This window comes from Anoplolepis gracilipes, chromosome 9 (genome assembly GCF_047496725.1).
Source record: "Anoplolepis gracilipes chromosome 9, ASM4749672v1, whole genome shotgun sequence".
In the NCBI taxonomy this organism is placed as follows: Eukaryota; Metazoa; Arthropoda; class Insecta; order Hymenoptera; family Formicidae; genus Anoplolepis; species Anoplolepis gracilipes.
The window spans coordinates 9,087,681-9,111,521 of NC_132978.1; the positions used below are offsets into that span (position 1 = coordinate 9,087,681).

Sequence of the window (23,841 nt, forward strand, 5' to 3'; positions counted from 1 at the left end):
GAGCTTTAGATACGACAACATTACGCTTGGCGAATGTATATTGCATTTGTATCGTCATGATTACCTACTGATAAATAAATATATATATATATATATATATATATATATATATATTTCTATAAGTTCTTCCGGACTTTAATAACCGAAATTTTCGAAATAATGAGATAGATCACTTCCAAAAAATAATTTTGAAATATGATTTTTAATTCTTAAATATATCACTTGGTCATTACGTTTCTTGTTACAAATGTTACCGAGTAAATCTGGGAAAGGCAAGGAAGCAACTTCGAAGACCTGTTCATTAAGACAAACAAGGTAAGATACGTCGGAGTTGTAGAACGGTAGTGCTTAATTTCTCACGATGAAGTTCTAGTGATTAAGACTGCGATCAGACTTCGCGAAAGTTACGAACTCAAGGACGTTCTCATATCAGTTTATATGCGGCCACTGCAACGGTAACCTTAGACATTACTGAAGAAAATTGAGTTACTTTGGGCACGTTTCAGATTGATTTCCAGGTATAATACGGGGCCCTATATCTTTCTACGGAGCGAAACGTGATTGGTTTTCAATCCGCTCTTCGTGGATCGAATGATCATTCGGTAAAACTCAACTCTAGCCAACCTTTCTTACAATATCGTTCACTGTGTGCGATAATTTGATCCTATTGTAGATACATTGTTACCGATTTCAGATCTTCCGTTTTCTATCGAGAAAGTATGTAAGACAAAATATTGTCTATCGGTATATATTTTATATAACGTAAAGTAAAGTCAGTCGACTTTATTATGTTATACTTAACTATTCTAATAGTTTTGTATTCTAATAGCTTCAATATTCTAATATTTGTGCTTAATGCCTCTGTGTGTTAATAAAAATATCATAATACATATAATGCTATTATATATTTCCCTCTCTTTTTCTTTCTTTCTCTCTCTCTCTCTCTCTTTCTCTCTCTCTCTCTCTCTCTCTCGACATTATCATAGCATTATACCGTATTATATGAGTTTATAGTTCGCACAATCTAGTTATTAATGCAATATATATATATATATATATATATGGTTCAAGTTTATTAATACAAACAAAGATTATACAAAATAAAATAGCTATGAATGATAATAATTATTGATTTAAATTTTCTCTCTTATAATTAACAATAAAATATATTAAAACCGTCCAGAGGTAATAAATTATGTGACGGACGATTTCTGTAATTCGATTATTGCAACATCCATCAGGAGGAGTGACGGCATTAACGGATAAATGTCCTGGGTTATAAAAATTTAATGTTCGTCGAGATCTGAATACTCGTGAGATTGCTTTTCTCTTAAGCGAGTATTTTATGCATTTATCATCATTCCCGGTTTGACGCTTCTCGTTACGCGTGCACTAGATTAAATTCTAAACTTATTTTTCCAGAAGAACGTAATTAAAGTAATTGACAATTGCATTGACGGAATATACTTTTATAACATCGTTTAACTTTCAATTTTATTACATCTACATTAATATTATCTCTTATATATGTAAAACCCTTTGAAGTAATATCATGTTAAGTATTTTGAAATATATATATATATATATATATTTACATTACTAGTCTTGTATAAAGTTTTTAATTAATATTAATTAACTGACTGAAATATATATCATTATCTATAAATTTATATGATTTTAATAAATATTATCATTAATGTTTAATATTTTATTATTGTTAATATTATGAAAACATGCTGGAGTTTTGAACAGTTTAAATAGGTTTCATTTTTCATTACACTTTGATGTCTCTTTTCTCAACTGCCGCGTGGAAAGTTGATGCGCCATTAATTGTACTCGTTTGCGAACTTTCAGTCAGTCGTAGCTCGTTAATTGACGCGATCAATCCTTCGGTTATCGGTTATCGTGGAACACGCTTTCGCGTTCGTCGTTGGCGCTATAACTCTGATTGCCAAAGTTTTGTTAAAAAAGATTTGGAAACAAAAAAAAAAATAATTTGTTGCGCGATATTTCATCGTTTACTGCCACTATTTCTATTCTTTCTTTTTTCACTTTCCCGTCAGACGAATGAAAATATGTCGCGTGAAAAAAGAAACGCATATGTGCGCCCATTTAAATATATTTTTAACTCGCAACTAACCGAGTTACGTGTGTGGCCCAAAGCATTAATTCATCATAATATGTTATCACATGTGATAAAGATTTGTGCGGTATTTGACAATTACAAATAACAGAAAGGACTTATATGAATGGTGGATGATATTAATAAGTCATACGTACAAAAGATTAAATGTACGTATTATTTTCTCTGATATGATAGAATTTATAAAAATATAAACATTGTATACATATACGTTATTATAATATTCAATCATTTTTAATTTAATTAATTTATTAATTAAAATAAATTTGATTATAAATTATTTTATTAAAAATGTTTGAATGTTGGAAGCTATAGAAGCCAAAAAATATTAATCAAATAATTTCTAAATCAATTTTGTTAAAGGTGCTCTCTAATTTTTTTTTCCTATTCTGTTTTTCTTGTGTCATTTATAATAGTAAGGAATAATAATTGCTGTACTCACTGTATCCTCCCACATAGATCGGCGTCCATGTAACTTGAGTGTAGGCTAACGGTGTTGCTGCGAATAATACAGCACTGAACCATACTGCTCGACGTACCGCACTCATTTCACTAGCGGTCTCGATAGTCGTCATTTTCTTTCGTTTCAATCAGTTCTCCGCCTCAATATCATCTTCCCCGGCATGTCTCGCTACTCCGTTCCGCTTTTGTTCGCTACGTTCGTTCCTCTTCTCGTTTCGTTTCGCTCCTCTTCTTTTTTCGTCCCGAGAGCGAGCGCACAACAATACGTCACAGCCGTTGAATATCTACGCAATCGAACGAAACTTGTCGATACTACCGTCGTTTTATCCTTGTAATAGTCGGTATTTTCATATCGCTGCGATACGTAGAGTCGTTCAACGGGTAGCTCGAAGAAAATTAAACGAATACGCTGCAGCGCGACTCTTCTATACGCATAACATTTGTGCGCGTTTAGATAAAAGAATTCTCGAAGGAGGAATTTCATTAAAGCGATTCTGAAAATTAGGAGTGAAGGATTGATCGTGCAAATGGATTATATCAGGGAATAAAAATTCAACGAAAATCAGTTGCAAGAATCTAAATAGACGAAATTGAGAGACATGCTGATGATTGAATAGAAAAAAAAATGAAAAGAGCGGTTCTTTTCGTTTCATATACTTCGTTTAATTAATCTTTCGCGGATTTCGGATCATAATCGAGTACGATATATATATATATATATAAATAATGGACTTGCGAAACGGAATAATTAATTAATTAAGCGTGATCACGCATCTCCGCTCTAATTGGTGCTCGAAATATATTGCCGCCAGCAGTAAATATGGAAATTTAAAACAAAGAGACAACAGTTGTATCAGCCGTACTTTCTTCCATCGAACGAACGGATTTTATGTCACGTAAAATTTTGCGCTCGCGCCGCCGGTTATTCCTCTTCTCGGACAGAATCTTCATTTCTGCGCAAGTCTTGATTTATGCACCCTATACTTCACGTTCCTCCTTCTTGAAACGTATTACTCCGTTCCTTCGAGTATAACATGAAGACACAATCATTGCTTCTACCGACAATCGCGAGAATAACGGCCTTTATACTTCGCTCTCGCTCTCCTCTACTCCGTCTTTTTTACATTCGTAACATGTGCCGGTCCGCGCGCGTTTCACGATTTTTCGCCTTTTTTCTTACCTTCACTTCCTGTCGGTCTTTCTCGTGCTCTCTATTAAACTTTGCGTAAACTTTTATTCGTTTTCCGTTAGATTTTTCAGTAGGTTTGCCCAGAAGCTTTTTTCCGCTGACACAAAATTCCGTCTGCAACAAAATAGAAAAAATATTTCATTAGAAGAGTCTCTTTGATTATTAAGAGATGAATAGATTCTGGTTTCAAGAGTTTTCTTGTAAAAAATTCCAAAAGAAAATGTCAAAGTCAATTTTTGTAAATTTACGCAGCTTTTACAATGGATTTTATAAATTAAACTATTTGACGCTTGTGTGTAAAATTTTTTACGCAAAATTTTTGTATTGACAATTTTTTTTCAAAAAAAAAAAAAAAGAAAAAAATGTGGCAATGCGTTATTACGGTTGAATAGAACATGAATATGCAATAATATTATTTACGATTGAGATAGAAAACTGTTTTAAATTCATCCACGGATTGTATTGTAATATAATATATGTAAAACATGTGAATTAAAGAGCATATGATATCAATTATTGGAAATTGCTTTTAAAATAATGTATGGTTTTAATCCAATCTCGTAGTATTTATTATTTCTATTATTTTGTAAGTATTATAATGATACGTAATGAGACATCTCTCTCTCTTTCTCTCTTCAAAAATATAAAAATTTTATAATATGTAAAGTTTTCCAATTTTTTCTCATCAATTCCTGTTATTCCATTTAACGAATATTTTATTTAAAAATATCAAACATAAAAGCGTGACAAAAGCAATAATTATCTTACGCAGTTATTTTAATCTCTGTCACGTCTCGCGATTGGTATGAAATTCATATCACGCCGAGAGAGGACAGACCGCATAGTTTCTCGGACTCAGCGGTGTTGGCATTTGCATTTTCATCTGCTTGGAAATGTCGTCGATGTCTCGTTAGCGTATCTCCATCGGGACGGCCGGCGGTGCATAAGTCGGAGGTCATGATTCCCCATAATGTTTCACGAGGTCGCCTACCGGCGCGGCAAGCAGACCGTGGCAGGAATGACGATCCCATTACGCTCCGGAGCTAGCGAGGAATTAGCAGCTCAGACGTTCATAATGTGACAAGCCAAAGTTAACCCGTCGTTTTGCCGCTGTGTTATTCACTCGTCGTTATCTACCGTCACCGGTTCTCCCACGAACTTGTCTGGCAGTTATAAAAGCCACTTGGCGCTCCGGAAGGACGGCTTTTATGCACCTGCTCTACCATCGGTGGACGATCGGCGCTTGGCTTCAAGAACTATATGTCCTTCCCAGCTCTTTATATATAATACTTATCGCTCGTCCGCCTTATTAGCTCGCGTTATCTTCTTAACTGTTCTTAACATCGCTTTAACCGAGATTCCTGAACATTTTCCTACACCTCAGCATTTTCCGGTCTGCGATCATACTCAAAGTAGAAAGCAACTCGCAACTTCCGTCGTCGTATCATTCCAGAGTAAAGAAAGCAACTTCGTTAAGGACGCCTCCCTCAAGTATATAAAACTTAACCCGCGTAAATAATGATACTTTATGCTCTTCTATTTTTTATCCACTAATATTCAATTATTCGGATAAAATTCTTTCCTCTCCTTTATTTCTTATATCTTTTGTTGTCGCGTAAAACAAAGGAAACGAAGGAAACAATAAATAATTACCTTTTTTCCAATTAAATGAACAGAAATGATAATATTCTACAAAAATACGAAGACGGCTCTATTTATTAAAAAACTTTTTTTTAGCATTTTCAAGATACATATTTCTAATATTTATCAAAACATAGTTTTTGTTATTGTGTCCAGTTACTTTACCATACAAACATAAATAATACTTTTATCTGTTAGATTAAATTATTCTTTTACATATACGCACATACTTATTTATATTTATACATTTGTAAGTTGAATCGTGCCGTCTGCAGTGATGGTTTCTACCTATTTCAGACTGCCAACCTCACTTTCAACAGCCATTGTGTCTCAGTTGATCAACCTCTTGAATATGATCCCTTAATTATAATTCGCCACTTCCGCCAGACACTTCCATCGTAATCGAGTCTAGTCTCTCTCTCTCTCTCTCTCTCTCTCTCTCTCTCTCTCTCTCTCTCTCTCTCTCTCTCTCTCTCTCTCTCTCTCTCTCGCGCGCAGAGTAGCATCTCTCGTTTTCATTCTCCTTTTTTTCAAGCAATCTCTATCGGAGATACTAATACTACGAACAAGTCCATCCAAAAAGTGCTGATGCAGTTAACTTTATCCAAGTGTTAATTGGATACGCAGTCAAGGATGGAAACATCAAAATAGAAAGAGAGAGGGAGAGAGAGGGGGGGGGGGGAAAGGAGACATGTAACATGAGAACAAGCAAGAGAGAAAGCCACAAACGGTCTGTAATTGTGCCATACAATTATGGCTAGTTCCGTTTGATCTGACCTAAAAGAGGATTTCGATAAAGGGAGAATCAGCGGTTATGAAAGTGTCAGCAACACAAAGGCCGGTCAACCGTGCCCAATTTCTCTCTCTCTCTCTCTGTCTCTCTCCTTCTCCCTCTTTTCTTCTATTCGCGTTTCTATCCAATCTCAAGATCTGCAATATACTTTCCTTTCAGAAATGTTTTCTATGTCCTGATGGTTTTTCAGTTATTACGCTTTATTGTGCATGCGAACAAAATAGCAATGACGCTTCGACAGTCATAACCGTATATCTTCCGAGAGCTGTCAAGACAAGTAGCAAAATTTAATGTTCATGCCGAGGCTAAATGGCCAAGTTTCCCGCAACAAAGATCAAATGTCCGAAGGAGCAAATAGGTGCGAGTAAATAACATTTCCCGCTGCAAAGATAATTACTCGGGCCGCAGTTCGCGCGAGTTCACGTCGTGTGTCTAGAGTTTGCCTCTCCCGCCTTTCCCTCCCTCTTCCCTCTCTCAACCTTTGTCTAGCTCTGTTTCTTGATGCCCCGACAACTCCTCGTTTAGCACCGCCGCAAATTAGCTTGCAACAACGTTTTCCGCGTCCATCTACAGGCACGGTGCAATTTTCGTTTCAAGGTGAGAAAGCACGTGTTCTTGGAGGCTTAATTAAAGGAATATTATCTACTACGAATATTCTGTATTATTTGCCATCTAGTTAATTTAACATTTATTAATGTTTACTTAACGAAAAGAATTATAAAAAGAACTCGATCAGAGCTTTAATCTATAAGAAGAAGATTATCAAAGTAACAATTACATTTTTCTTTTAGTTTGTTAAAATCTGAATTAAATCGAAGGTCATGAATTTATAAATAAATCGTGTATAAATATTACATCGAAGGAAAATGGTTAAATAAAAATAATGATTAGAATGGCGACATTGAAATCAATGACGTTTTGATGATAATTAATCTGATTTCTGTTGTAAATGTATTGTTGGATGCGCGCAATGAACCATCATAATTATTAATCGAGTCAAGCATCAATTAGTTGAAATATCGATTAATTGCACATCAGAATGTATCTTAACCCGTCGACAATCACGACCCCGATTGTCTGCGGCTTAGATGATTGTGCGTTTCGTCGTATAATTAATCACCTGACCATCGTGCCGATCCAACAACTCAAAGTAACGTTTCTTGCGAGGTTCTAAACTAGTAATTTCTCAACTTCTAATTTCTAAACTAACGAGCAAAGTCATTTACTTACAATTAGTCTCACTAAGATTAACGCATGTATAATGACATTGAGTAATAAAATTGCCATTATTATATATTTATTGAAAAATGCAAAATATTAAGAATATTATTGGGATTTGTATCATTATTTAAAAATTGTAAAAGTATTTTATATATTTCATATATTTTTATATATTTATACCTTATAAAAAAATATGTATCTCTCTTTCACAACGCTATCGCGGAACCGCGTTGCACTATCGTGCAACATAATAAATAATGCTAAAAATTCCTTCGTGAATATGTATTGTCAAAGAAATATTATCGTTTTTGTTAAAATACATATATATGTAGAAGCGTACTTGTGCGATTGTGGTTGCGCGGTCCTTACTACTAGAGTTTGAAGATATATTCTTGGATAAGACTGTATGATAAAGATATATATGCATTGAACATTAATATTCAGGTCAGACCGAGCGTGAATTCTGTACCGCGCTATACCGTACTTCCCCTAGCGTTTCTCAGGATGTACTCAAGTTATACTAGCTCCTTTATAGAAGCGCACATTAAATGTCGTTGATGCTTCCTATTTACGATTGTAATCATGTTGCATTCAAACGCCGCTATTTGTTGCTAAAACTATTATTATCTTCAAATGAACGTTTGCACACCAACGCTATTCAATCAACAGCTCAAGAAATGGCTTGATTTTTTGTAAAATAAAAAATTTAATAGCAATTTTTACTTTCGTCATTATCGTTTTCATCAGCGCATTTATTTATCTCTCGTTTATTTCTCCTCTCGTCTTTATCCTTTTTCCATTCCCTTTTAGAGAACACGCCATCGACTGTACAATTACAGCGTCCCATAATCAGTCAGGTTTCTCGCAGCGGTCCGATGTTTGCTAGCCGGAACGCAGTGCATTTAGTTTCTAATGGAGCTTAGCGACTAAAGATAATGACACGTTCGTTCCGCAGCAACGAGCAACCTTCGTCCGAAACGTCGCAGCGCTGCCTCGTGCTAGTCCAAGCAGCAGACAATATTTGTTTTTCACTCCAACAACTACGGCAAACGTAACGCTGCGTTGTTTGCTGGAGTAGAACTTCGAACTAGCTACCGGAAGGATGGAGAACGTCTCGTACGTGCTTACCGAACGGATGTTTATTTGAGAGCGACGTATTATAATCGAATCTTTAAATTACTAGTGTCTCCAAAAGAGAAATGACATTTTATCGAGAAATATAATATTTCGCCCAATCAAATAATAAATAAATATTGTACACGATCGTATAAAAGATATTTTCAACGTAAGTATAAAATTACACCTATGTAAAAGAAAAGGACATTTTTTCCAATATCTATATTTATTATAATCGAATCTTTAAATTACTGGTGTCTCCAAAAGAGAAATGACATTTTATCGAGAAATATAATATTTCGCTCAATCAAATAATAAATAAATATTGTACACGATCGTATAAAAGATATTTTCAACGTAAGTATAAAATTACACCTATGTAAAAGAAAAGGACATTTCTTCCAAGATGTATATTTTTGAAGTTTTGCTTATAGAAAAAATTTCACACTGTTTTATATTTCTCTTATAAAGTTTCTTATTTCATATATATATATATATATATATATATATATATTTCTTTCAGCCAGCAACTTTCTCGAAGGAGTCTATAGAGTAGTGATAATTATCAACTCCGTGATTACATTGCCAAGAAAACGGGAGAGCAATAAAGAATATATTTTATAAAAGAGAAAAATATGAAAACTAACAAGTCGTAACAATATAGAAAGAATATGGTTTTTTTTTCTCTCTTCACTTTAATTCTGATAAAATCTGTTGAATAAGATCGCTAATGTAAGCGAGAAAATAAATTGATATATTTCATTAAACTCGTTTTTATGCATCGTCAACCTTCTGCTAGTAATTCTGTTCTCATCATACTTTTTTCTCTATTTTAAGCAAATAAAGTCGTTTGCTGTCGTTCACGTAAAGATAAGAATAATATGAATCATTTCTTATTCATCTCGGTCGACGCAGCTTTTTATTTTATTTATGCTTCTTGCGGTATTGACTGTGAATACGATTGAATAAATACATCATTATTGTCGTTTCAAAAGAAGAACATTTAAATAAAATATACATACACTTGTTATTAAATAAAACTATTTTTTAAAGACCAACATTTTTTTAAAAGACTCAACAATATTTAATGTCGCTTATTTAGAGAGATTTACTTTAATAATCTCTCTAATAAATCTCTTTAATAGCTTTTTAAAAGCAAGACAATGTAAATCTCAATTTCCATAGAAAAATTTCGGAACAAAGATATTTCAGCTCGGTTTGCTCGGAGATACTTGATCGCAGATCTATGCTTTTTCCCGCGGCATTGTTCGTCGAGCGCGCGTGACAAAGTTGCGGCGTGCGTTCTCTCGATGAGTGGTGCACGCTGAAATCTACAAATGCACGCGTATCTACGGCCTCCCCCCCGGCGGTCCCTGCCGAGTCCTCGCGCTCCACTTCCCGCACACGTAACGTCCCGTTTTCGCGTATCCGTATCCGGGGAAAAATATAGTTTCAGCGGTGTGCAAGTGCCTGGAGACGCGCCACCAAGATATACGATACCAGCGCGATTTATCATCGTGACAATTTCGAACGGTACGACCGTTTCCCAGCCACCGTTTTCCACCCCCCGTTTTCCCCCTCGATTCCATCCCTCTATCCGCGCGGCAGCTTTCGCCATCGCATCACCACCGCTCTCCTAAACTCATCCCCGCCATCTCGTTCGAGCGAACTGCGGCAAAAGTTGCTTATATGATTAATCGAACCTTTCCTGCCGGCTGCTGTTTGTCTGTATACTACGTGGAAACTCTCGCCGAAGGATTAAACTTCATTTCCTTCGCGCACGCGGCAGATGTGCAAGAGTGATCGCTCGAACGCGGTTTGCGGCATAGACACGTATCGATAACGGCGCAGCTTTGCGAAAATGTGTGATAATGAAGCCTGGTTTAAATCATCCAGTGCAGACAGCCATCGATCAGATAAAGTCTGGAGGATAATCTATTGGGACAAGACAGAATGAGTGATGACTATCGGCTAAGAGGAAATACAACTTATCCTGCAAAATCCTTGCAATTTTATTCTACAAAAATTTCATCTCAATAAAAAGACGATTATTATAAATGTATAAATTTAGAATTAAATATACTTTTTTCTTATTGATTTTATCTTTTAATATTAAATTGGAAATTTAATAGGAAAAGATAAGTTTTTTGTTGTATTATTACAATGACATAAAGTAATTTTCATTTAATCCAAGTTAAAGCGTAATCAATACTTCGTGTAACGAAATCTCTTTCGCAAGATAGTTTTGCAATTTTATTGTACAAAAATTTTATCTCAATAAAAAGACGATTATTATAAATGTATAAATGTAGAATTAAATATACTTTTTTTCTTAATTTTATCTTTCAGTATTAAATTAAAAATTTAGTAGGTAAAGATAAGTTTTTTGTTGTATTATTACAATGACATAAAGTAATTTTAATTGAATCCAAGTTAAAGCATAATCGATACTTTGTATAACGAAATCACTTTCGTAAGATAGTTTTGCAATTTATATTGACAGAACAGATAGGAAAAGGCTGTATGTCAACACACTACAATATGAGAAGAGGATATTCGCTGTTTTTAATAAACGTCGCTTCGTTGCGTACACACCATAGATCGTTTGGATCGCTTGCGGGATTGGTATACGCGAGACCCGTTTTCCTCGCATTGCGAACAATTTTTCAATTTAATTAAAGGCGACCGTACTATAAATATTCGGAGTAAGGGGCGGATTTTTATCGTATACGCGCCACAGCATTCACCGCGCTTTACAAAAAAAAAAAAATCTGGCCTTTCGTGAAAATAGGTATAAATCTCCGAGGCCACGAATTTCGCGCTCGTTCTCTTTGCCCATGGCAGTGTATGAAGCACTAGCATCAGATCATTACCGCACCTATTGTTCTGCCGTATATATCAAATAAATGGGCAAGGATCGCGCGAAAGACTGGTGGCACAATGCGCCGGGTATATCCGCTATATTTTAACCACTCCGCGCTATCTGAGCATAACGTAGACGATATACACGACGATCGCGGAATTCTAGCTGCCGTAAACCTTTTTTATAGCCACCCGTAGCTTTGCACGCGATCTCAGTCGTTGCCCCCTCTCGTACATTTCGATATTTCAATGAACCAGACCATCCATGGCTAACTTGGAGAATAACATCGCTACTTCCATGTAATTTGACATTCGAATCTGCAAACTTTGTACAATTTCTTTCTAAGTAATTTTTTTCGCGAAGTATGAAAGAAAATTGTCGCAATTAATTATTCTAAATAAAAGGAAAATTGTTGATAATTTTTGGAAAAGTTACACGATGTAACTAGCTCGCGAACGGAAACATAAAATTCGCAAGTCGCTTTCGATCGTTTTTACCTGGCTAATAACGTAAACGTACGTGTGACATTACGTATCTTCTGAAATCCAACGTAGTAAAGTTTATAATCCTAACTCGATGTTACAGTAACATAATCGCGTCGTAGACTAAAGTCTTCGGAAATCGAAGTAATCTCGTTTTCCGTTTTTCGGTCCAAGTTTTTTCTAATTGGCCCACGAGTTAGCCGGTGGCTAAGAACCGTAGGGGTCACGGAACGCTGCGGCGACGGCTTAGACGAAAGAACGAGGGGGTGGTTATGGGATGGATGGAACCAACGTTTCCACGAGTTTCCCGCGACGCTTTGTCGTTCGAAGAGCTCGTGGAATCTTCCAATTCGACTAAGAAACTTGAACCGCTCTTGCAGCCAGTTTAATCGAATTCCGCTACGGAGCCAAGGACTTGCTTCCGATCCCGCCTGCTGACCTATACACGTGCACATTATATGCATCGGTGTGTACGTACACGCGTACGTTCGGTGTGACAAGCCGGAAGAGGATCGGATTCTCTTCCATTTGTTATCAGATCGGTAGCTTTGCCCGTCGCAGAAAACGGTAATAGCCACGGATAAAAATCCCTTCCCGAAATTTCTCCGGGGGATAGTCCTTCGATAAATACCCCTGTGCTGTCTCTCGTTAGAGCAATCTGATATGAGCGTACCGAAGACATTTTGTGTTCTAAGTACTTTAGCCATTAAGGGATTTAAGCTCGAGTGTCATTATATCATTGTGCGAACTACGAGACAAAAGATAATTATACGGAAATTACGAATATTATTGCGAATGTTTATTGCGAAGTTATAACAAGATACGAAGCAAAATGCGTGCATGTATAAGAATAATTTTAATAATTATATTTAACATGAAAAGTAATTTCTCGTAAAAATTATAAAAAGGCAAGTAGATAAAAAAAAGTCCTTATGTCGATATACTGTAATAAGCAATTTAAATTCTAATATAAAATATATATTTTTCTCTTTTCAAAAAAAAAATGCAGTCCGATTATAAATCCCCGATTGCTGTAATTGTCGTGTCGAATATCAATCAATACAAGAAAACACTAATATAAATGGCATAGGGAGTTTAGCTAAAGTGCACCCATAGTTGTAGAAGATGCAGTTTGCAAGTTGCAGAGATGCGGTAAATGTGCACGCTAACTTTTGTTGATCCTTCGGAAGTAGACGAACGCGCATTTCAGTTATGTGGTTAGAATAAGGAAACCAAGTGCTTACCACACTTAGGAAAGATATTCTTTCGCCTAAAGCCAACTAAAACAATCATAGACTCTCTAATTTTCGATATAACTTGTTTTGATCCCAATATTGTGGTTTCATAACTGATCCTTAATCATTTGGGTTAACAGTATTTATATTTATGCATTTTTATATATATATATATATTGTATATTTTTATACGTATTTTAATTTTCCATTCAAGAAATTGAAAATTAATAATTTTTACTTCTCTTCAATTCCGAATTTATCTTTAGAGCACAAAATACACTCGATGTAAGAAATGGGAAATCTCTCCCGCGGCTAGAGAGATTTATGCTTTTATATACACTTTCTTCGAGATTTGAAGACTTGCCAAGACTACATAGAGCGAATGGAATATTCTCTCAATATATTTTCGGTATATGTCATCGTAGAAACTTATCGCGCAATAAAATTAAAAACGCGCCAAAAATCTATGTGTAAAATATACAAGAAATAGCATGTACTTCAAAGCGAAAAATTTCCACTCGCCCTTGCGATTCGTGCGCCATTTATTAAAAATCTCATTTCGCGACGTCGTGATTTACAAGCCATTGAAATCGATATATTATCATCTATATTCGACCTAATCGTAAATTATAACTTAACGAGAATTTTTTTATGCCTGACTAATGAAACTTAGTCATAAATGGTGTGTTTTTCTTCGATAAAGATATTCGTTAAGAATCGCCTCCTAAAAACTTGCCGCGTTTATTTTTAAGACGTCGCTACTCGTGGTCAATTATAAAGTTTCACGGTCTGAAAGTGATTGTTATAATTCGTACATTTATCTCCGCTATTTGTACTCGTCAAAAGTTCCCGCGTCAGAAGCCGGCACGAGTGCGTAAAGGATACTAATTAGTTATGGAAGACTTGCTTTAACGGGATCGTTAATCATCTTTCACAGCGTTTCATGGCGACAAGTTCCTTTATCTCATTCTTTTCTTATGTTTACACCCGCGCCATTTCCCTGTGTTCTCAGTACGCTGGGGTTAATCTACTTTTATGGCATGATAGTAATAAACTGAGCCGCATGCACGTATCCCTCCTTCCAACCATTTCTTTTGCCTTGTCGGTTGACTAGCGTGAACTACGCTAATAATATTAACCCTCTATTCAAAAACGAACGTCGTAAAGCCGATCGTTTAATCCTTTTTATCGATTTTTTTAAAGAGAGAGAGATAATAGATTAATATGAGCTTTTTAAAATGATATTTAATTTACATGGCAATTTAAAATAAATTTAAAAACATTAGCATTACATATGTCACACTTATTATATTTAAAATGAAATAGAGCATAATTTTTACAACAGCTATTGCAACCTGTGTTTATGTTTTACGTGTGTTGTATTATGCAAATGTAGCATACATTTATGAAAAGTTTCGCGTTTACGCATCTCGCTTCTAATGAAATCAGTGGGATAGTCGAGGCAGGATTACAAAAGTTTGGCGTCAATAAAGTTAAGCTAAAAAGCGAAAAAGTTAAGCAGTTATGCATCAAAGTATATTCTAGTTTAAAAGGCTTAGGCATTCTAACTATAAGATATTAATTCGTATACATAATTATATATATATTTCGATTTTTGCAACTTTTAATTATTCGAATTACAATCCAACTAATTATTTTTAAGATGAACTCTTTTAAAAATATATAAACCTCTAAAAAACTCTAAAACTAGAACAGAACAACATTTGTAGAATTGCACACAAATCCTCTAATTAAAATTTTTATATTACTCCTCGCGCGGGCAAATGAGCTCTTTTTATATCAAGCGGATTTAAAATAACAAAATAAATTCAAAAATTTTACGCATACCGATTTCAAATTATATTCTCAAAAAATATTTTATGTACATTCTAATATTCTTTGTTTTTTTTTTTATTTTTTGTTTAAAATATCTTTAGCAACGACCTTTTCAATGTAATTATATTAAAAATATATAAAAATCTCTCTTTCCCCCTCACCTCTCTCTCATATCTCAGATAAATAAAGGATAAATAAAAAAATTCATATAATTAATTCGCACAACTTATTGAGTTACTTTCTTCAATATAATAATATCGCTCAAAAATTCACGGGATAACTTTCCATGTCGCTAACAGTGTCAAGAAGAAGCGTCGTATAAGAAGCAAAAAATAATCGATAATTTTTGACGCCTTCAACATCAGGATGCCCTTATAGCTACACTAATATCCTACTGATCGTTATGTTAATTACGAATGGTTTTTGCATCGGTGGAGGATATCTTTGTCAAATTTTCACTGCACGTAGACGGGCATATCGTAAGTATCAAGCATGTGTAGGTGAGGCCGAGACCAGACATTTCCAACTTGCCGGCTCGCTCGTTCTCCAACTCGTGTAAAACGATCCACGTATGTTAATATCTCTCTAATGTAGTCCAGCATCGCTCACTCTTTCTCTCTCTCTCGCACTTCGTTGTATTATTCGCGCGATTCACCATGGGATTTCGAGATTCGAGCCGAGTTTCAAGCAGCATTTCTCGTTTACCCGCGAGAGTGCTGAGGCTTAAATTATCCGATGTGCGTATACTAGGCCAGGGAAAGCAATTAAACAATCTCCGCGAATTTGCAGGCGACGACAATCGCCGCCATCTCACCGTTTCTGAACGGATGCACAAACCGGATCGAGTAAACCACAATTGACGGACCGGAAAGACGTATCTCGATGCTTTGTGTTGTCCGGATATAGAATTACATGCACACGCATAACCACTTCGTAATGGCGAAGAGCTTTCGGCAAAGAGCTTTGGCCGATGCAGCGATTGTGTTTCGCGTAAAAGCTTTCACTTGCTACTACGAAATTGATTGCGTTTCTGTATTTCATGTATATATATATAAGAAATATATATAAGAAATTATGCGCGATATTTTTATTCAATAATATTATATATACGAGTATTATGATTTACGAAGGAATATTGCAATTATTTAAATTCTTTGATGCACAAACAAATCCATAATCATTAACAAACAATAGAATAAATAATAATTTATCATCTTTATAGTGTAGGTCATTAATGCTTTTATGTACATATCAAATGGATTTATGCACATATCAGAACACATACATTTTTCATATATGTATAATCAAAATGTATAAATATATTGATATGTGCATAAATTAATTTGTAAAGGAATTAATAACATCTTCTGTACATATATGCACAATTTATTATAAACGAGCAAAGATATGAGCATCTAATATTTAGATACTTATATCTAGGTCCGATATCTTGGATGATTTAATTTGTTTAATAATTTAATCATTTTTACGCATAAAATTCTTTGTAGAACTATTGTAGAATTTTCAAGCGCTTAAAATCTGGTAAAAAAATGCTAAAAAAATTATTAGCGGATAAAGTAAGCAGCTCTAGACTAATTAAAAATAAAACCAGAACTCTCAATAATTAATGTTTACACAAAGTGTGACATAGCTGAAATTTATGATGATTCACTGTAAGAACAAAAATATTGAAAGAAAATTTTTGAAAAAACTCTCTGAATTCCAATAAAATTCCATGATATTTTCTTGATTTTTTCAGATGCAAAAGAATGACGCTGACAATTCCACGTTTTACATGTTTTTTCAAGGAGTAGACTTCCTAAATATATATGTATTAAAAATAAAAATATTTACATATTATACTAAAAGTTTCCAAACTCTCTCTAAAAAAAATTGTCTGTTATGTTTATGATTGTCATTTATTTAGTGTTGCTTTTCAAGATTGATAATTTACATTTTTCTTTTTAAAATATATAAAGTATATTTTCCAAGAAAAGTTTAATTAAATCACAACTAGATTGTCGCATTTAAAGACATATTTCCGCCCATGTTACGATTTCACAATTGACCGTTTAATCACGATTAATATGAACTCTGCGTTGTTCTCGCCTTTATGTTAAGTATATAATTAACAATATACCTACCAACGTAACTAGGAATATAAGGTGTTGCGTCGTGCGTGGCGTTACCTATGTGCCAAGGCTTCCGAAAGCATGCCATTACAGCCAACGCGAATGGCTATTGTTTCCCGATAATACAGTTCGCGGTTCTGATAATCGCCACTATCTGAAAGCGAAACGACCGCGAGCTTTTACCGCAAAGTCGTTCCCGCACATTTAGAACTGCGTAAAATCTGAACACGATATGCCTTTACGAATCATTGGCACTCTTTTTTTATCGCCAACCGTTATAGCATTTGCTTTGTAACCACTTTTAGTTCACACGATTGTATAAGAGATAAAGCGCTTTTGTCACCGAGACACTTGTTCCGGCTTCGACGAATTTGCGCAAACACGAACGCTTCGCGATTACAACCATCATCAATCTGAATAGTAACAAGCACGAATTCTACTCCTGCGGTTACATTGCACCGAGACTAATCCTCATCGTTTGATCAATACTCTATGCGCATCATCGCGACAAATAAAATTCTTACGATCGTCGTTCCGAGCTTACATTTTACGTTATATTTGTGTTTACATGCAATTATAAGTTTGTAAATCTGTGAAAAATAACAGGAAGTAACGTGACAAATAAAGTGGGGAAATTACAATCGAAATAAATGCGAACGACAGGCAAACATAAAAAATTCTATTAAACTTTATTTTGAGGAAAGAGAGATAGCTGAATCATATCGATATAAATATTCGGCATCTGTTTATGAGCTTTCATTACGGACAATCTACTTCCCACTGTATTTTGTGACAAATTTCGCGAAGCGTTAATTCAACTTCGTTATTATTACGTCTCTCCTCTATACCCGCTCATCATCGGGTCTGTCCTTCTCCGAAATTGCGTGCGGAATACGAGGTGACATTCGCAACGTAATATGTAGCGCCCTATTATAATGCATACGAACACACAGAATGGATGGGCGGCTAGCGAGTCTTCGGCAGACGGGAAATTGAGTAGTACCCCGAAGGATCACAGGAAACACTAGTAGTCAATCCGAACGAAATGACCGAAAGATATGACGTCTGCGGTCTGAGTTACGAGACGAGTTTTCCGATTATCCGGCGCGGAATTACGAGCAAACCGCGAAACAAGATTGATATATGGATTCTATTAAAGATATTTTACATATATAATTTTTGAAGTCACAGACAAAAATTATATATATATATACAGATAGAAGAGATAAAATATTTTGTGTGCGAATTAAAAAAATTCAATATAATTAAAAAAAATACACAAAAAATGCACATACGTACATATCAGTTTTTTCGCACGTTTGCTATTGTGTCACGCAAAAAAATGATCTTGCAACATCAACAAAAATTTTCTACGTGTAAAAAATTAACTGAAACAGATAAATTATTAGCAAATACTGTGACACTGCATATATTTTGCACTTGATCAATTTAAATCACAGGGACAGAATTTATATCCGTACTATTAATGTAATTTAGACAGAAAATTTTTCCGCGATGCCTATCTTTAAGGCCTATTGTTAAGAACAATTATATTTGTGATTAATATTTGCCAATAGGATCTAAATTTTCTAGAGGTATTGCTAGAATATTGCTGCTATAAATTCTATACGTGACAAAAATAATATTCTAACAAATACACAAAAAATTGCAATAAATTTTAATTGAGACATCTAGAAATCTATCTACATTAGCAAAATATTTTTTTGAGTGATCGGTTTATTAAATTACTTGAAATTAAAGTTAGATAGATTACTATAGCAAATATCGTTCTATTCTACAAATACCTATGAATATAGTTTGTAATTTTTTTACATTATTATTTTGTATAACGTATAACAAACTAGCAACTTCTATATATATATATATATATATATATATATATATATATGTATATATATGTATATATATATATATATTATATTATTTCCAGCACGTGTTCTCTATATTTTTCTGTTATATGGTTCCATATGATGGAGCATCTAAGCATTTCGTGACATAAAATCTCCGAGGAAATGGGTAACTTTATCCTGTCTTCCTCATATAACTCGTATAACCTCGAATATTACGTCTGACAAGGGCAAAATGGAAAAGAAGAATATTTCTTTTGCTTCTTACTTTTGTCACATGTCGCTCTTTTGGAGCGACCCTTCAATGCTCGCCTTTTGCGTTTCTTCGATTCACTAATACTCGACCGGTGTACGTGCATCGTATTTCTTTGTGTATTATTCAAATCCTTCGTGCATAGGAAGCATGTAAGAATCTCTCTTTCTTCTTTCGAAATCCGTTCCAGTTCGTTTTTCTGGGATTCAATTTCCTTCTTTTGCGACTATGTGCTGATTTATCGTAACGTTTTTTCTCGGAATTTCATTATTGTCTTTTATAAACGCGTGGCATTTCACGATTTCGACTATAAAGAATGTCCAATAAACCTACATATCCAAATCATTGAAATAGTAGACATCAATATTATATCGAAATATGAACGGGAAAGTGGATCCGGTTCAAGATGAAATGGAATATATTCTTTTGCTATTTTTTTTCTTTTTTTAAATATTTTGTTCTTAAATATTTCATTGTTGAAAATGTTATTTTGCAACGTACCACATTCATTTTTATAGATTTAAACAAAAAAATTTGTTATCATTTATGATTTTATTGTATATGTTGTGTGTGACTTCGTGATAAATTATCTGACGACATAATATATTTTTATTAAACGATTATGGCCTAGCTCTAAAATGTAGACACCCTTTTTTTAGGGATCCTTCCCTACGTAAGTTTGTCTGAATCGTCGATATCAGTCAATAATTTCCCTTGTCGGACTTTCCAGACGGTTTCCGCTAAAAATAAAGTCGACAGTCGAGCCCTTAAAACTGGCAAGTCGGCATCTTCCATCGATTTGCGGGCGGACGAAACACGAGTAACTCACGGTCTTATTTACCGAATCACAGATTCGCGCGATCGTTCTTCCGAGTTGTCAGGTGGGTTGAAAGTTTCGAAAGAAATATTTCTTCCCTCACCCCCGGACCTCGCGAAGGAATTTACCCGGAAAACATTTCCTTCCACTTGAGGTGCTCCGCGTCGCGCCGCGCCGCGCCGCGCCGCGAAAGTCCTACACCGCGAATAGGAAGTTCCAGCACGTCGAGTAAATTATGGATTCTGAGTAGCGACACGCGTGATTCCCAGTTCGACTCGACGTGCGTGTGCACAAGTATACAGGGCGCCGAGGCCGAAGGGAACTGACCTGCGATGATAAACGAGCGGCCAGATCGACTGGTCGTAACTTCTTGCGCCGCGCTTTCCTTCCTACAAAACGTTACACCCTGCATCTACGCTACATCGAATCGAGAAGTGGTGCACGTCACCTGATAATTTATTATTCGCGTGGGCGCAACGGGTTTTTTAGTTCCTGCCGATATACAGGCGATCGTTCACGTTGCGCGCGTGGTTCTTTACATTCGTAAATTTATGCACCCCCGGTATTCGTATAAATTCAACGAAGATACAGGCAGTTTCTCTTTATATATCAGTAAGATAAATTGTTAATGTTTTAATACTAATGATGAAAATATATATAAATATACATATATGAGTAGAAATGAATATTATATAATATTATATACAAACACGCATACATTTATATGCATGATGTACTGAATATTTTTGAATATTTTTGGTGACAATATCGCACTGTTAAAAACTGAGAAAACGATAGTTTTATTTATGTCAAGAAAAGATGCATAAGAAAGGATCTTACTCCCATTATTACATTTTCTTTAAAGATGTCTTATAGAATCAAGGAAGACACAATTACCAGAAAATAAGGAAAAGAAAAATATATTTGATTTGTCGAGAACGCGCGCGTTGTCGAAGGCATTTCCTGATCTTTCAAACGTAAGAAAGTCCTCCGTGCAATTCGATCTCTTTTTCGATTCCATTCTATCACCTCTGTTAGTTCTAACAGTGTTATTTACCGCTGTTTTTGTGTTTTTCTTTCAACGACGAAGAATTTGCAATAAAAATGATCGCGCTGTAATGAAAGAATATCTTTCGAAAAAAACAAATACAAAAACTGCTGCAATAGAAATATTTTCTGTATTTGTATTGTTTTCGAAATAGCTGCAATATTTTCCTCTTGAAGAGTGCAATGACTCGTGTCAATTTAACTGCAATTACATTTTCATTCAGCTCTTATGACAGACAACAGTCTTAATATATTATTTCATAAGGCTGCTCCAGAGTAGAAAATTAAATAAAATATATAACGTAGAACACACAATTATTATATATTGAATAATATGTCCCTCATATTAAACAATACGAAGAAATTATGTCAAACTACAGTCCTATGAATTTATTTAAACATGTACGAATTCTCGAATGAAATTTCAAGGCCAAAAAATTATATTTCTTTTTTCTCACAAGTAGCACATTGTGTATTTGAAAATGCATTTCATCGGGCGCACTAAAATTGCCCAGTTATACTGAATGGTGGAAAGTTTTATTTCTCTATTCAAACAAGGTTTTGCGGTTTTTGAAAACATAGACAATAGATTTGTCCATTCGAACAATTGTATTTTCTGTGAATATATAGAAATCATTCTAATATTCTTTTGCCACATTAAAGCAAAAGAATACTTTTTTTATTCAGGATATACGTATGAGTACATGTATTTTGTGACAAATAAATACATTTGTAATTGAAATAAAACACGATAAACCCATATAATTGTAATATTATTAACACAAAATGTTACATAATTCGTGCGAAGAAAATTAAAACATAAAGATAATATTTATGTATTTATGGATAATATGAACGTGAAAAATATATATATTAGTTTAATTTGTTCGATAAAAAAAACAAGTTTTATATAAAATAGCATAAAATTGGTTGAACCATTTCAATAAATATGTTCGTTTAATCCATAAAAATTTTATCGTGTAATATTTTTTTTTCGTTTGAGCACAATCTACATCAGAGATGAATATTTACAAATCCCTGCTAAATTTAATTAACGCAAAATCGCTTATGGCATTTTACTTTATTCTACGTTATTTGATATGCGCACGAATAACGAATTAATCAACTGCAGTTTTATAGTTGTTATTTAAGGAGCGCCAATATGACGAAATTATTTTCATTGATTTACAGTAGAAATTGTCCGAGATTTGGAGATGCAATTTGAACGATACCAGCCGTTTCGGATAACCAATCATGGAACGAATGATGTAATTGTCAAAGTTCGATTCGGACAGTGAAGAAGCGTCCGCACGATTGGACAATCGTGCTTGTATCGCTATTACGGCAAACATGATGTCAATAATCGATTGTCAAACTTGTTATATTATCATCCATAACGATAAACACAGTAATCTATAACGTGGATAGATTATAAAACTGACTTTACAATATCATAAATATCAGATTTAATACTGGCAATGAATCGTCAATAGTTTACGTAAATTTGAAGAAAATAATTTCTAACATTTTCCAGCTAGTTTACCATCGAGTTTGTGCATTTTAAAATGTTGCAAAAGAACTTTGCTCAAAGATCCATAACGATTCTCTCTAGTTATTAAAACAATTTTTCAAGAACACGGTTCTCCTGCCTGATAATACTGGGAAAAATTATACCGAAAAAAAACACAGGAAGTATATAGATTGGTATCAATTTAATCAACAGTTTACGAATAACCGTTTATATTTTTCCAAATATATTCAAATGTATTCGAATAAATAAATTTGTATTTTAGTTATAATTTTTTGATCAAATACAGAATATTTCGGCGGTTAGTAATCAATTGTTCAAATTACACAGTAGTCTCGAGAGCCTTGCGAAATCGGACCGCTTATAGGTACGAGAAGATCGAGTTTATATCGATCGCGGTTTCTATTGGGCGATAAATAAACGCGTATAGGTATCTCGCATGTGCGTATATACATATATATATGTAAATATATATGTACATAACACACGTACACACACACGCACGCACATAATGCGTGAGCGTGCACGCCGGTGATTATTCTTGCAGCACGTTCGTGGTAGCGAATTGTACATAAATATTCTCATGAGTGCAATAGAATCGACCCCGATCTACGGGAGTACATGCGATCGTACGTGCTGTCGCGTTCAATTGCGATGAACATTTAGCAAGTGATACCAGCACGGTGCGCAAGAGGGGTTAATTTTAATTTCGATCTATAACAGTCGTGTGTGCATATCTCTCGTGCTATAAACGAGGTCACGCGGCTTATCCGGGCGCAATTTAATCGCGATGCTTGCATCAAATCTTTCGCTTCTATATAGATTTTCATTTCTGTGTAATTTTTATTATTTTTGCAATGGGATGTATTCCATTTGTGTATCTCACACACACACACATGTGAGTGTATGAAACATTATACGCGTGTGTATGTGTACATATATGCATATATTTAAATATGTTGGACTCAAATCAAGAATCAAGTTTCATTGTTTCATTTGTTTGCGCCAATGAATCTTTTCATTTAAAGAGAACTCTTCATTTACTGCATAAAATATCATTTACATCACATTGCACATCGAGAAATCACATTGGCGCGTCGAATATTTCCTATTGAATAGGATTGAATATAATGGCACTTGCGAAAGAACAGAATCACGATCTTTTATGACTGACGGCAATTATCAGGATATATGTGTATATAGAACTGGGATTGT

General features: G+C 34.6%; 1 protein-coding gene across 13 annotated transcripts in view; it reads right to left on the reverse strand.

The window, feature by feature from the left end:
* Nucleotides 1-23,841, reverse strand: part of LOC140669772 (uncharacterized) — a 209,957-nt gene that overhangs the window by 162,557 nt on the left and 23,559 nt on the right. For 9 of the 13 annotated variants that reach the window (XM_072899879.1, XM_072899875.1, XM_072899877.1 and 6 more), the window contains 2 exons: nucleotides 3,786-3,908; nucleotides 2,586-2,889 (listed from right to left, as the gene is read on the reverse strand). In XM_072899879.1, coding sequence (XP_072755980.1) covers nucleotides 2,586-2,718 — 133 coding nt within the window. In that variant the 5' untranslated portion in view covers nucleotides 2,719-2,889; nucleotides 3,786-3,908. Of the gene's footprint in view, nucleotides 1-2,585; nucleotides 3,100-3,785; nucleotides 3,909-23,841 lie in introns of all 13 variants that reach the window. The other 4 variants (XM_072899883.1, XM_072899881.1, XM_072899880.1 and 1 more) reach the window with 2 other exon arrangements.